We start from the raw sequence: 15,041 nt of genomic DNA on the forward strand, positions 1-15,041 counted from the left end.
TGCTGCTCGGTGTCCCAGAAAAGCGCCGGGCCGCCGGCAGGACATAGGACAGCTCACAAGAGGTGAATTTAGGACACAGAACAAATACTTCTGCCCTCAATTCACCCACACGGGCACCGACTGCCGAAATACACCAACTCCATTCCAGCTGTCCGCAGGGGAGGAGAGGGCATTCCCTGATATTAACAAATTTCCCGGCTGGCAGAGACGTGAGTGCAAATCCTGTCTTCACAGCTAAGAACTTCACGTCCGTCCCAGGCAGTAGCTGGAGCAGTTGGGAAGCCGTTTTTCTCCCCAGTCACGAAGCAGAGTGTTGGGAATTGGGTGTATTAATCAGACTGTAAGTCTGGGTTTCGCTAATGGCCAACAAGTAGGGCACTAGACCACGCGCAGCTCCAGCCTTCAGAAAACATTGGGAGTCTCAGGGAGAGAGCGAGAGCGAGAGCAGGAGACGTAGGACACTAAAACGCAGATAAGCGGGGCGGGGGAGGAGAAGGATGAGCTGTGAGCCCCGCGGTGCCCTATGGGGGTTGTAGTCTCCCACACGTCTCGGCCATCCTTCTGCCTCAGCAGCGAACTTCATCTCCCAGATGTCAGTGCAACGGGGAAGGGGGTAAGGGAAGCGCTCTGACGCTGTCCCGAGCCGCCGCGAGGGGGAGCGGAGTGGAAAAGCTACGGCAGCCCCCAGAGGATCAGGAGCTGCCCGAGCAGCTGCGGGGCGGCGGGTAACGGCCGCTATCTCCTTCTTTGCTTTGGGGCCCTTTCCATCCCTCATCCTCGCACGCTGATCGCTACCCGCAGTGCTTAACCCGGCAGCCATGGAAGAGCGTCAGGCCAATGACCCCCCGCGGCGCGGGGTCCCGGACTCACCGAAGCGATCAGGGGGTAGGGGGCGCTAAAGCTACCTTCCGCTCACCCTCCTGCCCTGCTCCTCAGCGCTCCCGACTTGGCTGCGGACCACCCCAGCCCGAAGACTCGATTATTCTTTAACCTCCCCGGCTCCTCCTCCAGCCCCGCCTCGGAGCAGTAGCTGCCCGCCCCATAGAGGGCGCTGCTGAGGAAGCTGTTGGTCCTCATGCCATCCCGCGGCTCCATGCGGAGGAATAGCAGCCCCTGAGAAAGGCGAAGAGAGTTGGGACACGGGCTTGTCCTCCGTCCGCCCTCCCTCCAGCTGTGTGCGTTTCCCGTCCTCCCTCTAACCCCCTCACTCTCCAAAATGTGGCAGAGCGTGGGGCTGACCCTGCTGGTGATCGTAGCTACGCTGCTCTGCGTTCTGCTCTTCATGCTGTGCGGTGAGTGCGACGCGCGGCCCGCGGGGGGCGGGGGAGGGGGCGGCCGAGGGCCTGGGCTCCTAGCCGCCCGCGTTATCAGCACCTCCTGCCCGCGAGCTGCTCTGGTGCTTTGGGCATGTTAGTTTTGACTCGGCAATAATTAAGCGCCTCATGCGTGCCAGGTACTGAGCTGAATGCCGGGGTCGATGCAAAGAAAGACGAAAATGTGGTCTCTGCCCTCGAGGAGCCCCCAGTCTGATCAGGGAGTGGGGGGATGTGAAGGGCAGCGTGCAAATATGGTGTAGCGTCCAGGCAGAGTGCGCGGTGCTGCAGACCTCTGGGGCGGGGGATAGGAGGGGGCCGGCGAACCTCTCATTCGCTCTCCCTCCCCTTCTTGAGTTGGGCGGGGGGGGGGGGCTGCAGGAGCCTCGGATGCTGTGAACTTGGGATATGGTGACTAGATGTGACTGGACTTGCCTTTAGAGCTTGGAGGGGAGCCTTGCGGCCGGTCAGCTGGACCAGCGCTCTTCCCTTTTCTGCGCGATCTGTCACCGAAAAGACATGCCCTCAACTTGTTAGAGCCCTCGGTTCCATTCCCTTCTAACTCTCCTACTTTTCCCCATTCCCCAGGCCGCCGGTGCCCCTCCCCCACCTTAAGAGTCCCCTGCCCCTTCTTGGTATCGGATCTGGCTCTTCTTTCTCGGTATCCCCAAGCGTCTCCGCCCGAAGCCCCTGTTGTCTTCAGATCTGCTCTGACCTCTTTATTTCCCCCGGTCTCCCCTCGCCCCCCAGATTCCTCTTATTTTGCAGTATGTGTTTCACAGGTTGACAGCTTATGGGCAGAAACTGTTTTGTCTTTGTAGCCTCGGCAAATTGGTAGACCGGCACGCAATAGATACCTAATTAACTAGATGAGTGCAGATTGGTTGATTTAGAAATGAGGAAACTGAGACCCTTAGAGAACTTGCCCAGTGACACAAGCCATAAATCGCCAGGCCCAGCTCCTCCTGCTAGGGATCCAATTTGGGGAGGTGCCAAGTGTTCACTCCCCCGTGTTCTTATCTAGATTATTTTAAATGTCTCATTGATGCTTTAAAAATTTTAAACACCAGTTGTTCCTTCTCCCATTCTCTAATTAGAACCATTCATTCTTATTTTGACAAAATAGAACAATCAAAGAAATTAACACATAGGTCATGTCTAGTTGTTGTTGTTTTTTTAAACCTTTGTCTTATTTGAAGGTGAAGTAATTTGTTTCCTCATTTATAAGTAGCTAATAAGAGTGTGTGTGTGTGTGTGTGTGTGTGTGTGTGTGTGTGTGTGTGTGTGTGTGTGTGTGTGTGTGTGTTTTGGCAGCATTTGTAATGACCTTTATTTTCCTGTGACAAGTATTAGTAACAGGAGTTATACCTTTAAAATCTGTTAACTTCAGTTTGAATTGTAAATAGTATTCCAAACAAATCTTAAATGTTTGCAAAGATGATTTAAAGTGTAGCTTGTGTTAGATTTCATTGTAAAGAGCTTTAAATATGAAGGTCAGAAAAATCCAGCTTAAGTCTGGTGATAATGCTAATGTTTGTGCAGATGTTTTTCTTCAGAAACCTGGCTAAATTTTGTTCTTGGTTAAGCACTAGCACAATTTTAGACTCTTTTTGACCAGTGCTGATACCTAATATTAACAAAATGACTTTGGTGTCCTAGAAGAATTCCTGAATGACAGTGAAAATTAGGAAATAGATTGTATAATATGGTCTCCAGTGATCTCTTATAAATGAATATTTGCAAAACAATGGAGCATAAATTTAAAGTTTATGTAATAATTGAGTTATCTAGAGTAAAATTCATGGTTAAAATTTAAAACAGGAACTAATAGTGTTACCAGAATATCTCTTTGTATTGCACTTAACTTTTGAGCATTGATACTGGTTTTTCTGGCAGCCCTGCCTCAAGCAAGTCTGTTGGTGACATTTTTCCAATTGCAAATAACTTACATCATGTCTTTATATCATATTCTTGCAGTTTTTCAGACCTTTTCATTATTATTTTATTTGTTATGGTGATCTATGATCAGTGATTTTGATGTTAACTATTCTGATTGTTTTAGAGAGCCCAAAACTGCATGCATATAAGATGGCAACAATAAATGTGTGGTCCAGTGTTTGCTCCACATGCCAGCTATTCCTATTTCTCTCCTAGAGTTTTCCTATTCCCTGAAATTAGGCCAATGAATAATCCTACAGGTATACCTGTAGGAAGTTGAATAGTTCCATTCCTTATCTCACTATCCTTTTTATTTTAAGAAGTTCAAGTTTGGAGCTGTGCCCTAAAAACAAACAAACAAAAAAAACCAAACAAACAAACAAACAAACAAAAAAAAAAAACATGTTGTATAAGATAAATGAACAAAACCACAAGAAAGGACAAAGTTGAAATTTCTGAATTCACAGCCTTTTTGATATTTGAAAAATAAATTTCTCAATAGGCATACTTAAAGATGGGATATTGCAGGGTCAGTACCAGAGCACCATAACAAAGTAAATGTTATAATAAGTCAAGTCACACTTTTTTGGTTTCCCAGTGCTTATAGGAATTATGTTACACTACATTGTTGTAGTCTATTAAGTGTGTATTTGCAACAGTACTATGTCTAAAAAAAGTATCTATCCTAATTAAGAAATACTTCATTTCTCTGAAAATACTAACCATTATCTAAATCTTTGCTACTAAAGGATCTTGCCTTAGTGTTAATGGCTCTTGACTGATCAGGTTGGTCATTGCTGAAGGTTGCGGTGGTTTGTGTCAATATTTTATAAATAAGAACAGTGAAGTTTACTACATCCTTTCATTAGAAAACTTAGAGGTCATTGCAGAGTTATTAATTGGCCTAATTTCAATCTCACATGGGTGTGGTTTGTGGCTTCCCAGACATTTACAGTAGTTAACATCAAAGATCACCGATCTCATATCACCATATTAATAATGAAAACATTTAAAATATTATGAGAATTTCCAAAATGGGACACAGTCCACAATATGAACCATATCTACAAAGTGCAATAGAAGGAAATATGGATATTTATCAAGTTTTATTTAGGTTATGTTCTTTTTTTTCTTTCTTGATCACAGTACTTTCTTTTAGTTCTGCTTTTATCAAATAATTCTGTTTCTTGGTTTCATTTCAAAGATTAATCAGCATTCTCTTTCCCATGCCTTGTCCTGGGCCCTCTTATCTTTGAGATAGGGTGTTCTTAACTTTTTTGTGTGTCATAGAACTTTTGGCAAGCCCATGGACCTCTTCTTAGTATTAATATTTTGAATCAATAAAATAAAATATGTAGGATTACAGAAGAAACCAATTGTAATGAAATATAGTTATCAAAATAGTAAGTTCACAGCCTTCAGATTATTAGTCTATGCTCTGTAATCTCATCACCTGGAATGAATTCAATGATTACCTCAGAGAAAGTTAACTATTTTTTCTGAATTCTATTCACAAACTGCCCATTGGACCTCTCCAACTGCATATCTCATAAAGTTATACGCATCATGTCTAAAGCAGGTTCATTCTCTACTCCATAAAGTTCTGCCTTCCTAGAGTGCAGCTATTTTTCCTTTCACTAGATTAGATCTAGAAATCATCTTGTCATTTTGTCCTCCTCAAAATCACTTACATCAGTTCATGTCCCTCATGGCTATCACCATCATTCATATCTTCAATACCACTCTTTTGGACTATTGGACTAATTTCCTCCTCATTAGTTTTTTTTTGTCTACCTTGTCTCCTGTTAGGTCCCTCCTGCACACAGCTGTCAAGTTGGTATTCGGAAAGCATAAGTCTAAGTTTGTTATCTCTACCCTGCTTCTAAGAAAAAAATAGAGACTTCTTGATTTGACTTTTCAAACCTTTAACACTTGGGCTCTAGTTCATTGTTCTAAGCTCTTTAAACATTATTCCCCTTCATACATTCTCAGATTCTAGCCAAACTTACCCACTGCTATTGTGATACCTGAGGTTCCATCATCTGTCTGAGAGAACTTTTGGACAAGTCTACTCTGCCTCAGAATCTGTAACTCAACACAAGTGCTATCCCATATAGAAAATTTCTATTTTGATTCTTTGGGTGCTGGTTTTACCTTCCCCTCCCCATTACTTTTTATATATCTTATATTATATTTTAAAAATAGATATTGTACTCCTATTTTCTATATCCATATAAACTACTGAGATCAGGGATTATTTTTTTCCTCACATTTAGCACATAGTAATCATCTAATAAATGCTTCATCAATTGAGAGTAAAAACTTGCTTTCCGTTATAGTTTGTTCAGTCATTTTTAGTCATGTCCAAGTCTTCATGACTCCATTTGAGGTTTTCTTAGCAAAGATACTAGAGTAGTTTGCCATTTCCTTCTCCAGCTCATTTTTACAGATGAGGAAACTGAGGCAAAGAGGCTTGAAGGATTTGCCCAGAGTCACACAGCTTTTAAGTGTGGAGGCCAGATTTGAACTCAGGAAATGAGTCTTTCTGACTCCAGGCCCAGTACTCTTATCTGCTGCCTTACTAGCTCCTTTTTTTTCCTAAATATTTTGCATTTAGTAAATTTTAGTGGATTATAAAGGCCATATTTAAGCTCTGTATATGCCAGGCTCTGAGAAGATAGGTTAGATCGTTAGACCTTGATTTGGTTTCCATTTATCAGTGGGTGGGAGAGGGGCTCTAAAGAGTCATCTTTTTTTTAACTTTTGGAGTAGAAACTTAAATTAAATCACAAATGTTGAAGAATATGATAAATACATATTAAGTACACTTGGAGAAGAATCTTACAGGATGAAGGGTGTGCATCCCTTATCTTTCTACACACACACACACACACACACACACACACACACACAGGTACAGGTACATGCACACACTCACACTCCACCCCTTTGCCTCCTAGATCATGCTGTCCTGAACTCTCTTGAGTTTTGGTGGTCTTTCTGGAAGTGGAAGGAAGACTGTGAGGAGGACCGAACAAATGGCAGGCTAGAAAATGGAGGATTTCATGGAATACTTTGTTATGATTTTTGTAATACCCCATATAATGTTGTAAGGGAGATGCTCTTTCAGCTGTCTAGGACAATCTCATTAAGGATTCTTAGCCAAATAATTCCTATATTTTCCACCCAGAACCTTTCTTTTTTACTTTTACTTTTTTTTTACTTCATCATACCCTTAAGAACCTTATTAAGAACCTCATCATCTAGAAAAATTTCATTAGCCTTGGGATTCACACCTTATCAATAATCTCTGTCCCTGAGATCCCTCTGATTGGAAAGAGAGAAGAGCTCCTCTCAAAACCTTCATATTAGGAGAGTGTCTGGGCCAGCCATTTCTGTTTTCCACTCAGCTGCACTCCTTTGGACCTATCCCATCATTTTCCTGTGCTGGATACCTTTCTCCCACCTTCTCCTTTTCCCCAGTTTTTTAGTTTCCTTTCGTTTGTTACCTTTTAGATTGGAAGCTTTTTAAGGACAGGGACTGTCTTTCTTTTTCATAAGTATATTTTTAGTGCTTAGCATAGTCCCTGGCACATAGTAGGCACTTAACAAATGTTTATGCCAAATGAACTGCTTTAGGATTTTGTTTCTAGCCCAAGACTTAACACGGGCCAGTGATCCTTGATCTATGGGTTGAAGAAAAATGAGAACATAAATTAGAAAAGAATAAAAGATTGCTATAGAAAAGTACTCTGAGAAATTTGAATAGTAAAGTAGTTTTGTTAAGCCATTAGGCAGTAGAACTTTTAGCACACAGTAAGATGCTATTGTGATCTGAATTCTATGCTAGGCATTCCCTCCTAGATTTGACATAACTTTTGTGTATGAGTTCTCAAAAATGTGAAGTGGTGGTGAGGTGAGGTGCCTTTAGTGTTTTGAAGGATTTTTGTGTTTCTTTATGAACCACTAGTCTAAGCCAGGTGGTTCAGGATATAGAATGCTGGACATGGAGTCACAAAAACTTGAGTTTAGATCTGGTTTTAGACATTTATTAGTTGTATGACCCTATGATCCCTAACCTCTGCCTCAGTCTCCTTATCTGTAAGATTTTCCTAATACCTCTTTTCTCCCAGGGTTGTTATGAGGATAAATGAGATAATATTTCTAAGTTCTTTGCAAATTGTAAAGCACTGTGTATATAAATGTTTGCTGCTATTATGTAGTAGCCTTTGGTTAAGACATTTCCCTCTTTATAAGAAATTCAGTTCTTTTACTGTGACATTTTTTGTCTGATCTGATCTCTGCTTGGTCTTTGACTCTTCCATAATACTCTTGTACTCCCCTTGCACAAGATTCTCTCAATTTTCAGTATTGACTGACTTTTTCTGGTTAGAAGCATAAGCCTCTTTTGCATCTTCAGATTCTGAGTTTGCTTTAAAAGGATTAGATACACTTCTTTTTTCTGGTTAGAAGCATAAGCCTCTTTTGCATCTTCAGATTCTGAGTTTGCTTTAAAAGGATTAGATACACTTCTTTTGTAGCCAGAAGGAAATTCCAGAATAACGGAGAAAGCATAGATGATAAATGGTGGATGGACTGACAATGGGCTTCCTATTCTTAGCACAGAAAATCTGCATCATATCTTGTCTTCCAATATGAAAAACCTATCTCGGGGAATCTGATTTCCTTTTTGTGCCACTACTTTGAGAGAGAAGAAAATTGGAGAACTCACCAGAGAGCTTTCTCTCCAGGAAAAATGATAGTTGTTGACCTAAACTTATAAGTTAAGGTTTTGTTCCATGGGCTCTGCACCTTTTAAATTTGTAAAGAATAACTAGAAATTGATCTTTCCTTGTAAACTTCTTCAGACCTTCTTAAATTTATCTTATTTGAAATTGATTTGTACTTGTTGGAACCTATTTAAAGGGCTAAATATTGGATGAATTAAATTTTAGGTAGCATAGTCCACTCCTTTGTGGATATTAGTATAGTAAGGAAAATAAACAGAGAACTAAGGCTGTGATTTTAGATGAGTAATCTAGATTGAGGTCTTGGTACAACAGGGAGTAAATTAGTAAGACATTTTTCAGTCAAGAATTTATTAAAACAGTAACATTTTGCATGATTCTCCATTGCATTTGTGAGATGATAAATTATTTGCTGAATGCTTCCCTAACAAAAACATTGTGGAACAACATCCCGATAACTTTTAATGGTCCTTAAATAAATCTTCTCTAAAACCTTATCTTGGCATGGTGCCCTTGGGCTATGCTTTTGCAATATAAATTCTGGTGGATCTTACGGAGCTGGAATGGGATTTGTCAGATCAACTGATGGACCAATTAGCTGTGGTCAGAAAGCTTCACCACCTCCATATGGGATTTTTTACTTAAAAAGTGTAAAGAACTGTGATCTGAATCAGTACACCCATGGTACTTTGATATGTGGAAGAATTATATAATTAACTAAATTAGAGTGTAGGATGTAGAGCCTCAGAGGCAGAGTATACTTACTTTATTTCTTGCTTCTTAACTAGTTGGATATAGTCTGGTTTTGAGGGAATGTTGAATTTGGAGTCTGGGGGAAGCTTTTTAAGTCCCATTTTTAATACTTAATACATTTAATGGGGAGAAATTGGTGGCACGAAGACCATTCAGTAAGATATTGTAACAGTCCAGATATGAGATGAAGTTCTGTATCCAGAATGGTGGCAGTGTCAGAGAAGTGAAAGTATATTTGAGGAGTATTACTGAGGTAAAATCGATAGAGATTAGCAATAGACAGGATGTGGGGGGTGAAGTTAATTAAGGGAGAATGAGGAGTTGCAATCTAGGTCGAACATCTGGATAACTGAGAGGATGGTAGTATATGTGACAGTTTGGAATCAGGGAGGGTTTGGAGGGAAAGATGAGACCAGTTTTGACCATATTTGAATTTAGATGTCTCTTGGACTTCAGTTTGAAATGTCCAATAGGCAGTTGAAGATTCAAGACCAGGATTTATTAGGAAAGTGATTAGAGTTTGATAAAATCTGAATCATTAGCATAGAGTTTAGTTTAGTTAATATTAATGATGAAAACTTGAAGATAATTTTGAGTGTCATATGATGTTGAGGCCTGATATTTCAGTATACCTTTAGCATCAAGGTACTCATGCTAATCCTTTGAGACATAAAACAGGTGTGAAGAACCTGATATGAAAAGTATGACCATATCAGAAATTGCCATTTATATGAGCATCCTTGCAGGTGTGTTTAAAGAATATATGAGGAAAATCCAGGTGCTACTCAGATTTCTTACAAAAGTACTAATCATTGAACTATACAATAGTTCAGGCCTTTTGTGTCAAATTGGGTAGTTTCAAGTAAACAAGATCCGGAGAAATAATGACAGCAAGAAAAAAAACTTTTAGAAGGTTTTGTTTACTGTAGAATTTCAGAGCAACCAAAAGGAGTTAAGAAGAAATTTTGGCATATTTTATATTGTCTGAGTAAAAAAATAAAACAAACTACTAGCTATCAAATTTAGAATAATATAATAAAATCATTAACATATGAAAATTAGACAATGAAAATAAAAAGTAAATCCTCCTCACAATAATAGTAACACAGTATTCAATGTTATCCAAAGCTACATAACTTCAGTAAAACTTTGTTCTCTATATGATATTTTCAAAATAATTCTGGGAAATTGCTGTATGAAGTATCCTAGCTTTGTTAATGTATCCTGTATAATATTTTCTCACTATGAGAACTCTTTAAATATTTCTAAATTTATCCAGGGGTGGGGTAATGCTAGGAAATGATTTATACTGGACTGAATTATATTCCTTTGAATATTTTCAAATTCAAAATTAGTTTAGAAGTTTAGTATAAGGACTTTCAAAAATATTTTCATATTGAATCTTGGGGGCTGTGAAGTTGGAAATCTTTTCCTAGCACCATGATTTCCTCCCTTCCTTCCTTCCTTCCTTCCTTCCCTTCCTTCCCTCCTTCCCTCCTTCCCTTCCTCCCTCCCTCCTTCCCTCCCTCCCTTCCTTCCCTTCCTCCCTCCCTTCCCTCCCTTCCTCCCTTCCTTCCTTCCTTCCTTCCTTCCTTCCTTCCTTCCTTCCTTCCTTCCTTCCCCCCTCCTCCCTCCCTTCCTCCCTCCCTCCCTCCCTCCCTCCCTTCCTTCCCTCCTTCTCCTCCCTCCCTCCCTCCCTTCCTTCCTTCCCTCCTTCTCCTCCCTCCCTCCCTCCCTCCCTCCCTCCCCTCCCTCCCTCCCTCCCTCCCTCCCTCCCTCCCTCCCCTCCCTTCCTTCCTTCCCTCTCTCCCTCCCTCCCTCCCTCCCTCCCTCCCTCCCTCCCTCCCTCCCTCCCTCCCTCCCTTCCTTCCTCCCTCCCTCCCTCCCTTCCTTCCTTCCTTCCTTCCTTCCTTCCTTCCTTCCTTCCTTCCTTCCTTCCTTCCTTCCTTCCTTCCTTCCTTCCTTCCTTCCTTCCTTCCTTCCTTCCTCCCTCCCTCCCTCCCTCCCTCCCTCCCTCCCTCCCTCCCTCCTTTCCTTCCTTCTTTCCTGGATTTTTTTTGGAGGGATTGGGATTAAGTTACTGGCCCAGAGTCACATAGCTACTTACTTACCTATTTATTCATTCATTCATTCATTCATTTATGTATTTATTTATTTATATTGGGGGGTTTGGGGTCAGTGATTTGCCCAAGATTACATAGCTCTTTTGGTGGGGGGGGTTAATGACTTGCCCAGGGTCACACAGCTAGTAAAATGTTTCTGTGCCACTGAGCTGCCCACTTAGCATCATGTTTGTGTGTGTGTGTGTGTGTGTGTTTGTGTGTTTTTAATTAGGATTAGTTTGTGCTCTTTTAGTTGATTTAATCTTCCATTGTTTTTAGGTAAAAAAAACCTAGTGTTTAAATTTGAAATTAAAAGGAAATCTTCACTCAAAATTTCAGAAATCATTCTTTTCTAACTTGATGGTATTTCATGCAATAATTTTTTTTTTAATATTTATTTCTGCAGGTTGGTATGTCGTTTGGCATCTGTTTTTGTCCAAATTCAAGTTCCTCAGAGAGCTAATAGGAGACACAGGATCCCAACAGGGAGATAATGAGCCTTCAGAGTCTGAAGCAGAGCCAGAGACTCCACCCACTCCCCAGAGGATCAGATCCAAAACTGTCTGGCATCGGAGGCCACCTGTAGAAGAAACTTCGACCTAACATAGCAGCACCTGGGCATTTCTCTTTAAGAAATGATGAAAGGTGGCTGCTTCTATGTGACTGAATGGTTTTAGGATTTATTGAGATTCTGATTAAAGAACTTGTATTCTTGGATTTTCAAAACTACTTTAGGCAATTAGAAGAGGTTTGCATGAAAGCCATATAGAAATAAAGGGAATAAAAACCAAACTAGACCATTGCAAGTTTTTCCATCTTAAAAAAAGTAGCTATGTGTACCACTTTGATTTCTTTGATTTATTTCCTTCTACTAGTCTATGGTAAATGTAAAAGGCATCAAGTAGTTTTCTTTAGAGTACAAAAATTATTTATTAGCAAATTTAGTTTGAAACTTTATTGATTATTCTTTTAAATATATATATATTTTTTCTATGTGATTTATTAAAACCCTTTATCACCTACCTGGAAATTATTTCTTACATTACAACTTTTATATGGAAGGACTTCATGCTAAATTCTTTAGTTGTGGAGATAGTAGTCCTTAAAGTACAGTGAGATGATTGCAAAGGTCTTTTATTTTATTTTTATTTTTTTGTGAGAGAAAAGAAGGTTAGATAATGATAAAAAGAATTAAAACTTGCATACATATACAACGATTGTTACTAGGCTTCCATGTTTGTCTTAGAAGAACTTCAGACATGGTATTTGCCACAGATAAAAAGGTTTATGGGTTAATTATCTTCACTGTTTATTTTCCTCAATTGTCACTTGCCTCGTTCAAGTATTAATAACATATTCACCCCACTATATAATGTCTTTTTTATATTACATGTTTGGTACAAAATATTTTTTTCTTGTTCCTCCTAAACTAGTTATTTTCAAGTTTTACAAAACTTCACCCCGCTTTAATCTTTTATAGTTTTGTGGAATTATTTGGGTAGTTCATGTTTCATAATGGTGGTATACTTCTTTAATGGTGCAGTTAATGATTCCTGAATTATTTCTATTGTACACAAGTTTTGTCATTGTAATTAATTACATTTTTTATTGTGGCTATTCAGGAATTCTGAAAGAAGATTGATCCAAAGACTATTATCCCAAACCTTGGGGGAAAGATAAACCTTGGAATTTATGTTTTGGGACAATCTGCTTTTTTAGATAATCCCTTGGTTGATGTCTTACTTTTTGTGTTACTGGTGTTAAAACACTCTTTCTAAATAGGTAAACATACAAATCATTAATACTACATTTGAGGGGTGACTTATGTAAAGTACAAGGGAAGCAATAAAATAATCACCCTAATAGATCCCTTAATTCGGAGAAAAGAATGATTAAATTGAAAATTTTATAATTAAATTCTAATAACTAAATTCTGCATTGACCATACTTAGCTGAGAAACACTAAATAACTAGTAAACTTCCTTTCCTGCTAGTATCATTGTAGAATGAATGTCTTGACTCTTCCCTGAAAATAATAGAACTATCATTCCAAAATAATTGCTGCCACATCAAGTATTTTGGGGGGGAGAGAGGGGAAGAGAAGAATGGTAAGGGAGGATATACTATGTTCAGACACTTATGTTATAATTATGTTTATTTTTTTCAGGGTTATAATTTTTAGGAGATTTTGTACTTAACCTTTTTTATACTGGGTTAGAAGGAGGGAATTCACAAAAGCATTGATATCCCAACCTCATTGTCCCTCCTCATTGTCATAAAAATTGAATTGGCCTTGCTATCTCCTAAAGCTACCTGTTTTACTTTTGGGCCAGCTTTGTTGTTAGGAGGCTTATCCTTCAGTTATCCAGTATTTAGTTTGTCAGTATGATTTTATGGAAAGGGAATCACTGATGTTGGTAATATAAAATTCCTCTAGCTATAAGCTGACATTGATTGGTTTGTTGCTCAAGATGTTAAGATACTCACATTTCTGAGGTCACAGTGTAACTTAATTGTGTTTTCCTAGCTTTTTTTTTTTTTTCCAGAACTATCCATTTTTAAAGAAGTATCACACTTCTCTATTACAACATAAACCAGTTTTTAAGCATTCAGAACATATTTTAAGCCTTTTTCTTAAATGAAATGGAAAGAGAAATGGATAGCAAATCTTATATGCTTAGTGTGGAGTACTATACTTTCTAATTCTGTTAGCAATTCTTTTTTTTATTCTGAATAATAAGCCCCTTCTACTGTATTTTAAGAAGTGCAGTAGGAATAGCCCATAATCATTTTCAAGTTTCAAAAGTTTAGTTGCTGTAAAATATGTAAATCAGAATATAATATTTCTTCATTAATTGAATTCTTGTATGTTTAGCATGATGGTGACTTTGAACCAAACTTCAATTTCATGAGAAAACATGCTGATTCTAGAACTGAATGTTTTTTTTAAATCAAGTGTAAAGTACTATGGAGAGTAAATCTATAGTTAAGAACTCGAAACTTTGTCTTTCCTTGACTCTATCCCCAAATATTCCTCTTCCTTCTACTTAAAAGGGATATGTGTAACTTTGTAGATTAGGTAGTTATTTGAATGAAAAATAGCCAAATCAGTTGCAATGCTGTGAACTAGATGCCAATAACACTAATCCTTTGAATAACACTGTTAAATGATGCTCTTGATCTTTGTAGTAAGCTAATGTTAGTACTCATAGAATTTGAAATTTTTCTAATGAACTTAATAATGAAGATGTAAATGCATTACAGGAATATGAGAGAGAACCAGTTCAAGAGACTTTTGGCCAGTGTCCTGTGACACTTAACTGTATCAGACAAAAACATGTCAAGGTTCTATTATAGTACAAGTGTAGAACTTCTTGAAGTCTAGAGTTCTGAAGAACATATGCTTTTAGAATATCTTGACATTTTTACCAAAATACATTTTGTAAAATGCGAAACATAGCTCATCTTTTTATTTTTAACAAAAGAAAAATCTGAAATACAGATCACCTAAATCAATGATATAATCTTTAAAAAGTGGCATTGTCTTAAAAAAAAAAAAAAAAAAGTATGCCTTAGTGTTGTTATACCCCATTTAGTGAATGTAATTTTTGGTTTTTGTTTTCCAGACTTCAAATATTTCCTTATTTGAAGTTGTCTCAATAACGTGAACAGCAATCACAATACATATTGTACAAAGCAGTTATTGGAATAGGTTTTTGCTATGAAGTCTAGATTAAACACTGGGTATTATCTGCTTTCAATGATTAGATAAATTGTGGTTTTAAACCTAGAAAGCATAAAGAGTTTTGTTCTCTTTTAAAATTATTAGTAGAGGGTTTAAATAAAAATATGTTAACAAATACTTGCTGACTTTTATTTTATGGTGAATGTTTAACATATCCAAAAGCTTAATGCTATGCAGCTCATTCACCAAATACTGCTGCTGTGGCTACTTAAACAGTAAATACTGTGTGATGTGCTGCAAAACATTGTCAACTTGCTGCTTGATGTTAGGTTTACATTGAATTAGACTTGTGTTTTATTATAGTACCTTTTTGTACAAAGATATATCACATCTTTCGGAGGTTATGAGGAATGTGTATAAGTGGTTATTTTGCCTCTTCAGTGTTCAAAGTGATAACTGTTAGATATTGTACCTGATACTTTTGTGGTTTGTCTTTATCATG

General features: G+C 38.6%; 1 protein-coding gene across 1 annotated transcript; it reads left to right on the top strand.

Annotated features, from left to right (window-relative positions):
• Positions 1 to 16: 16 nt before the first annotated feature.
• On the top strand, positions 17 to 14,302 carry SMIM13 (small integral membrane protein 13). The gene is made up of 2 exons (XM_074271648.1): positions 17 to 1,292; positions 11,261 to 14,302. Exons 1-2 carry the CDS (start codon positions 1,217 to 1,219, stop codon positions 11,455 to 11,457), a joined length of 273 nt encoding a protein of 90 aa, XP_074127749.1. The 5' UTR covers positions 17 to 1,216; the 3' UTR covers positions 11,458 to 14,302.
• Positions 14,303 to 15,041: the final 739 nt, after the last annotated feature.

Source organism: Sminthopsis crassicaudata, chromosome 1, assembly GCF_048593235.1.
Source record: "Sminthopsis crassicaudata isolate SCR6 chromosome 1, ASM4859323v1, whole genome shotgun sequence".
Classification (NCBI taxonomy): Eukaryota; Metazoa; Chordata; class Mammalia; order Dasyuromorphia; family Dasyuridae; genus Sminthopsis; species Sminthopsis crassicaudata.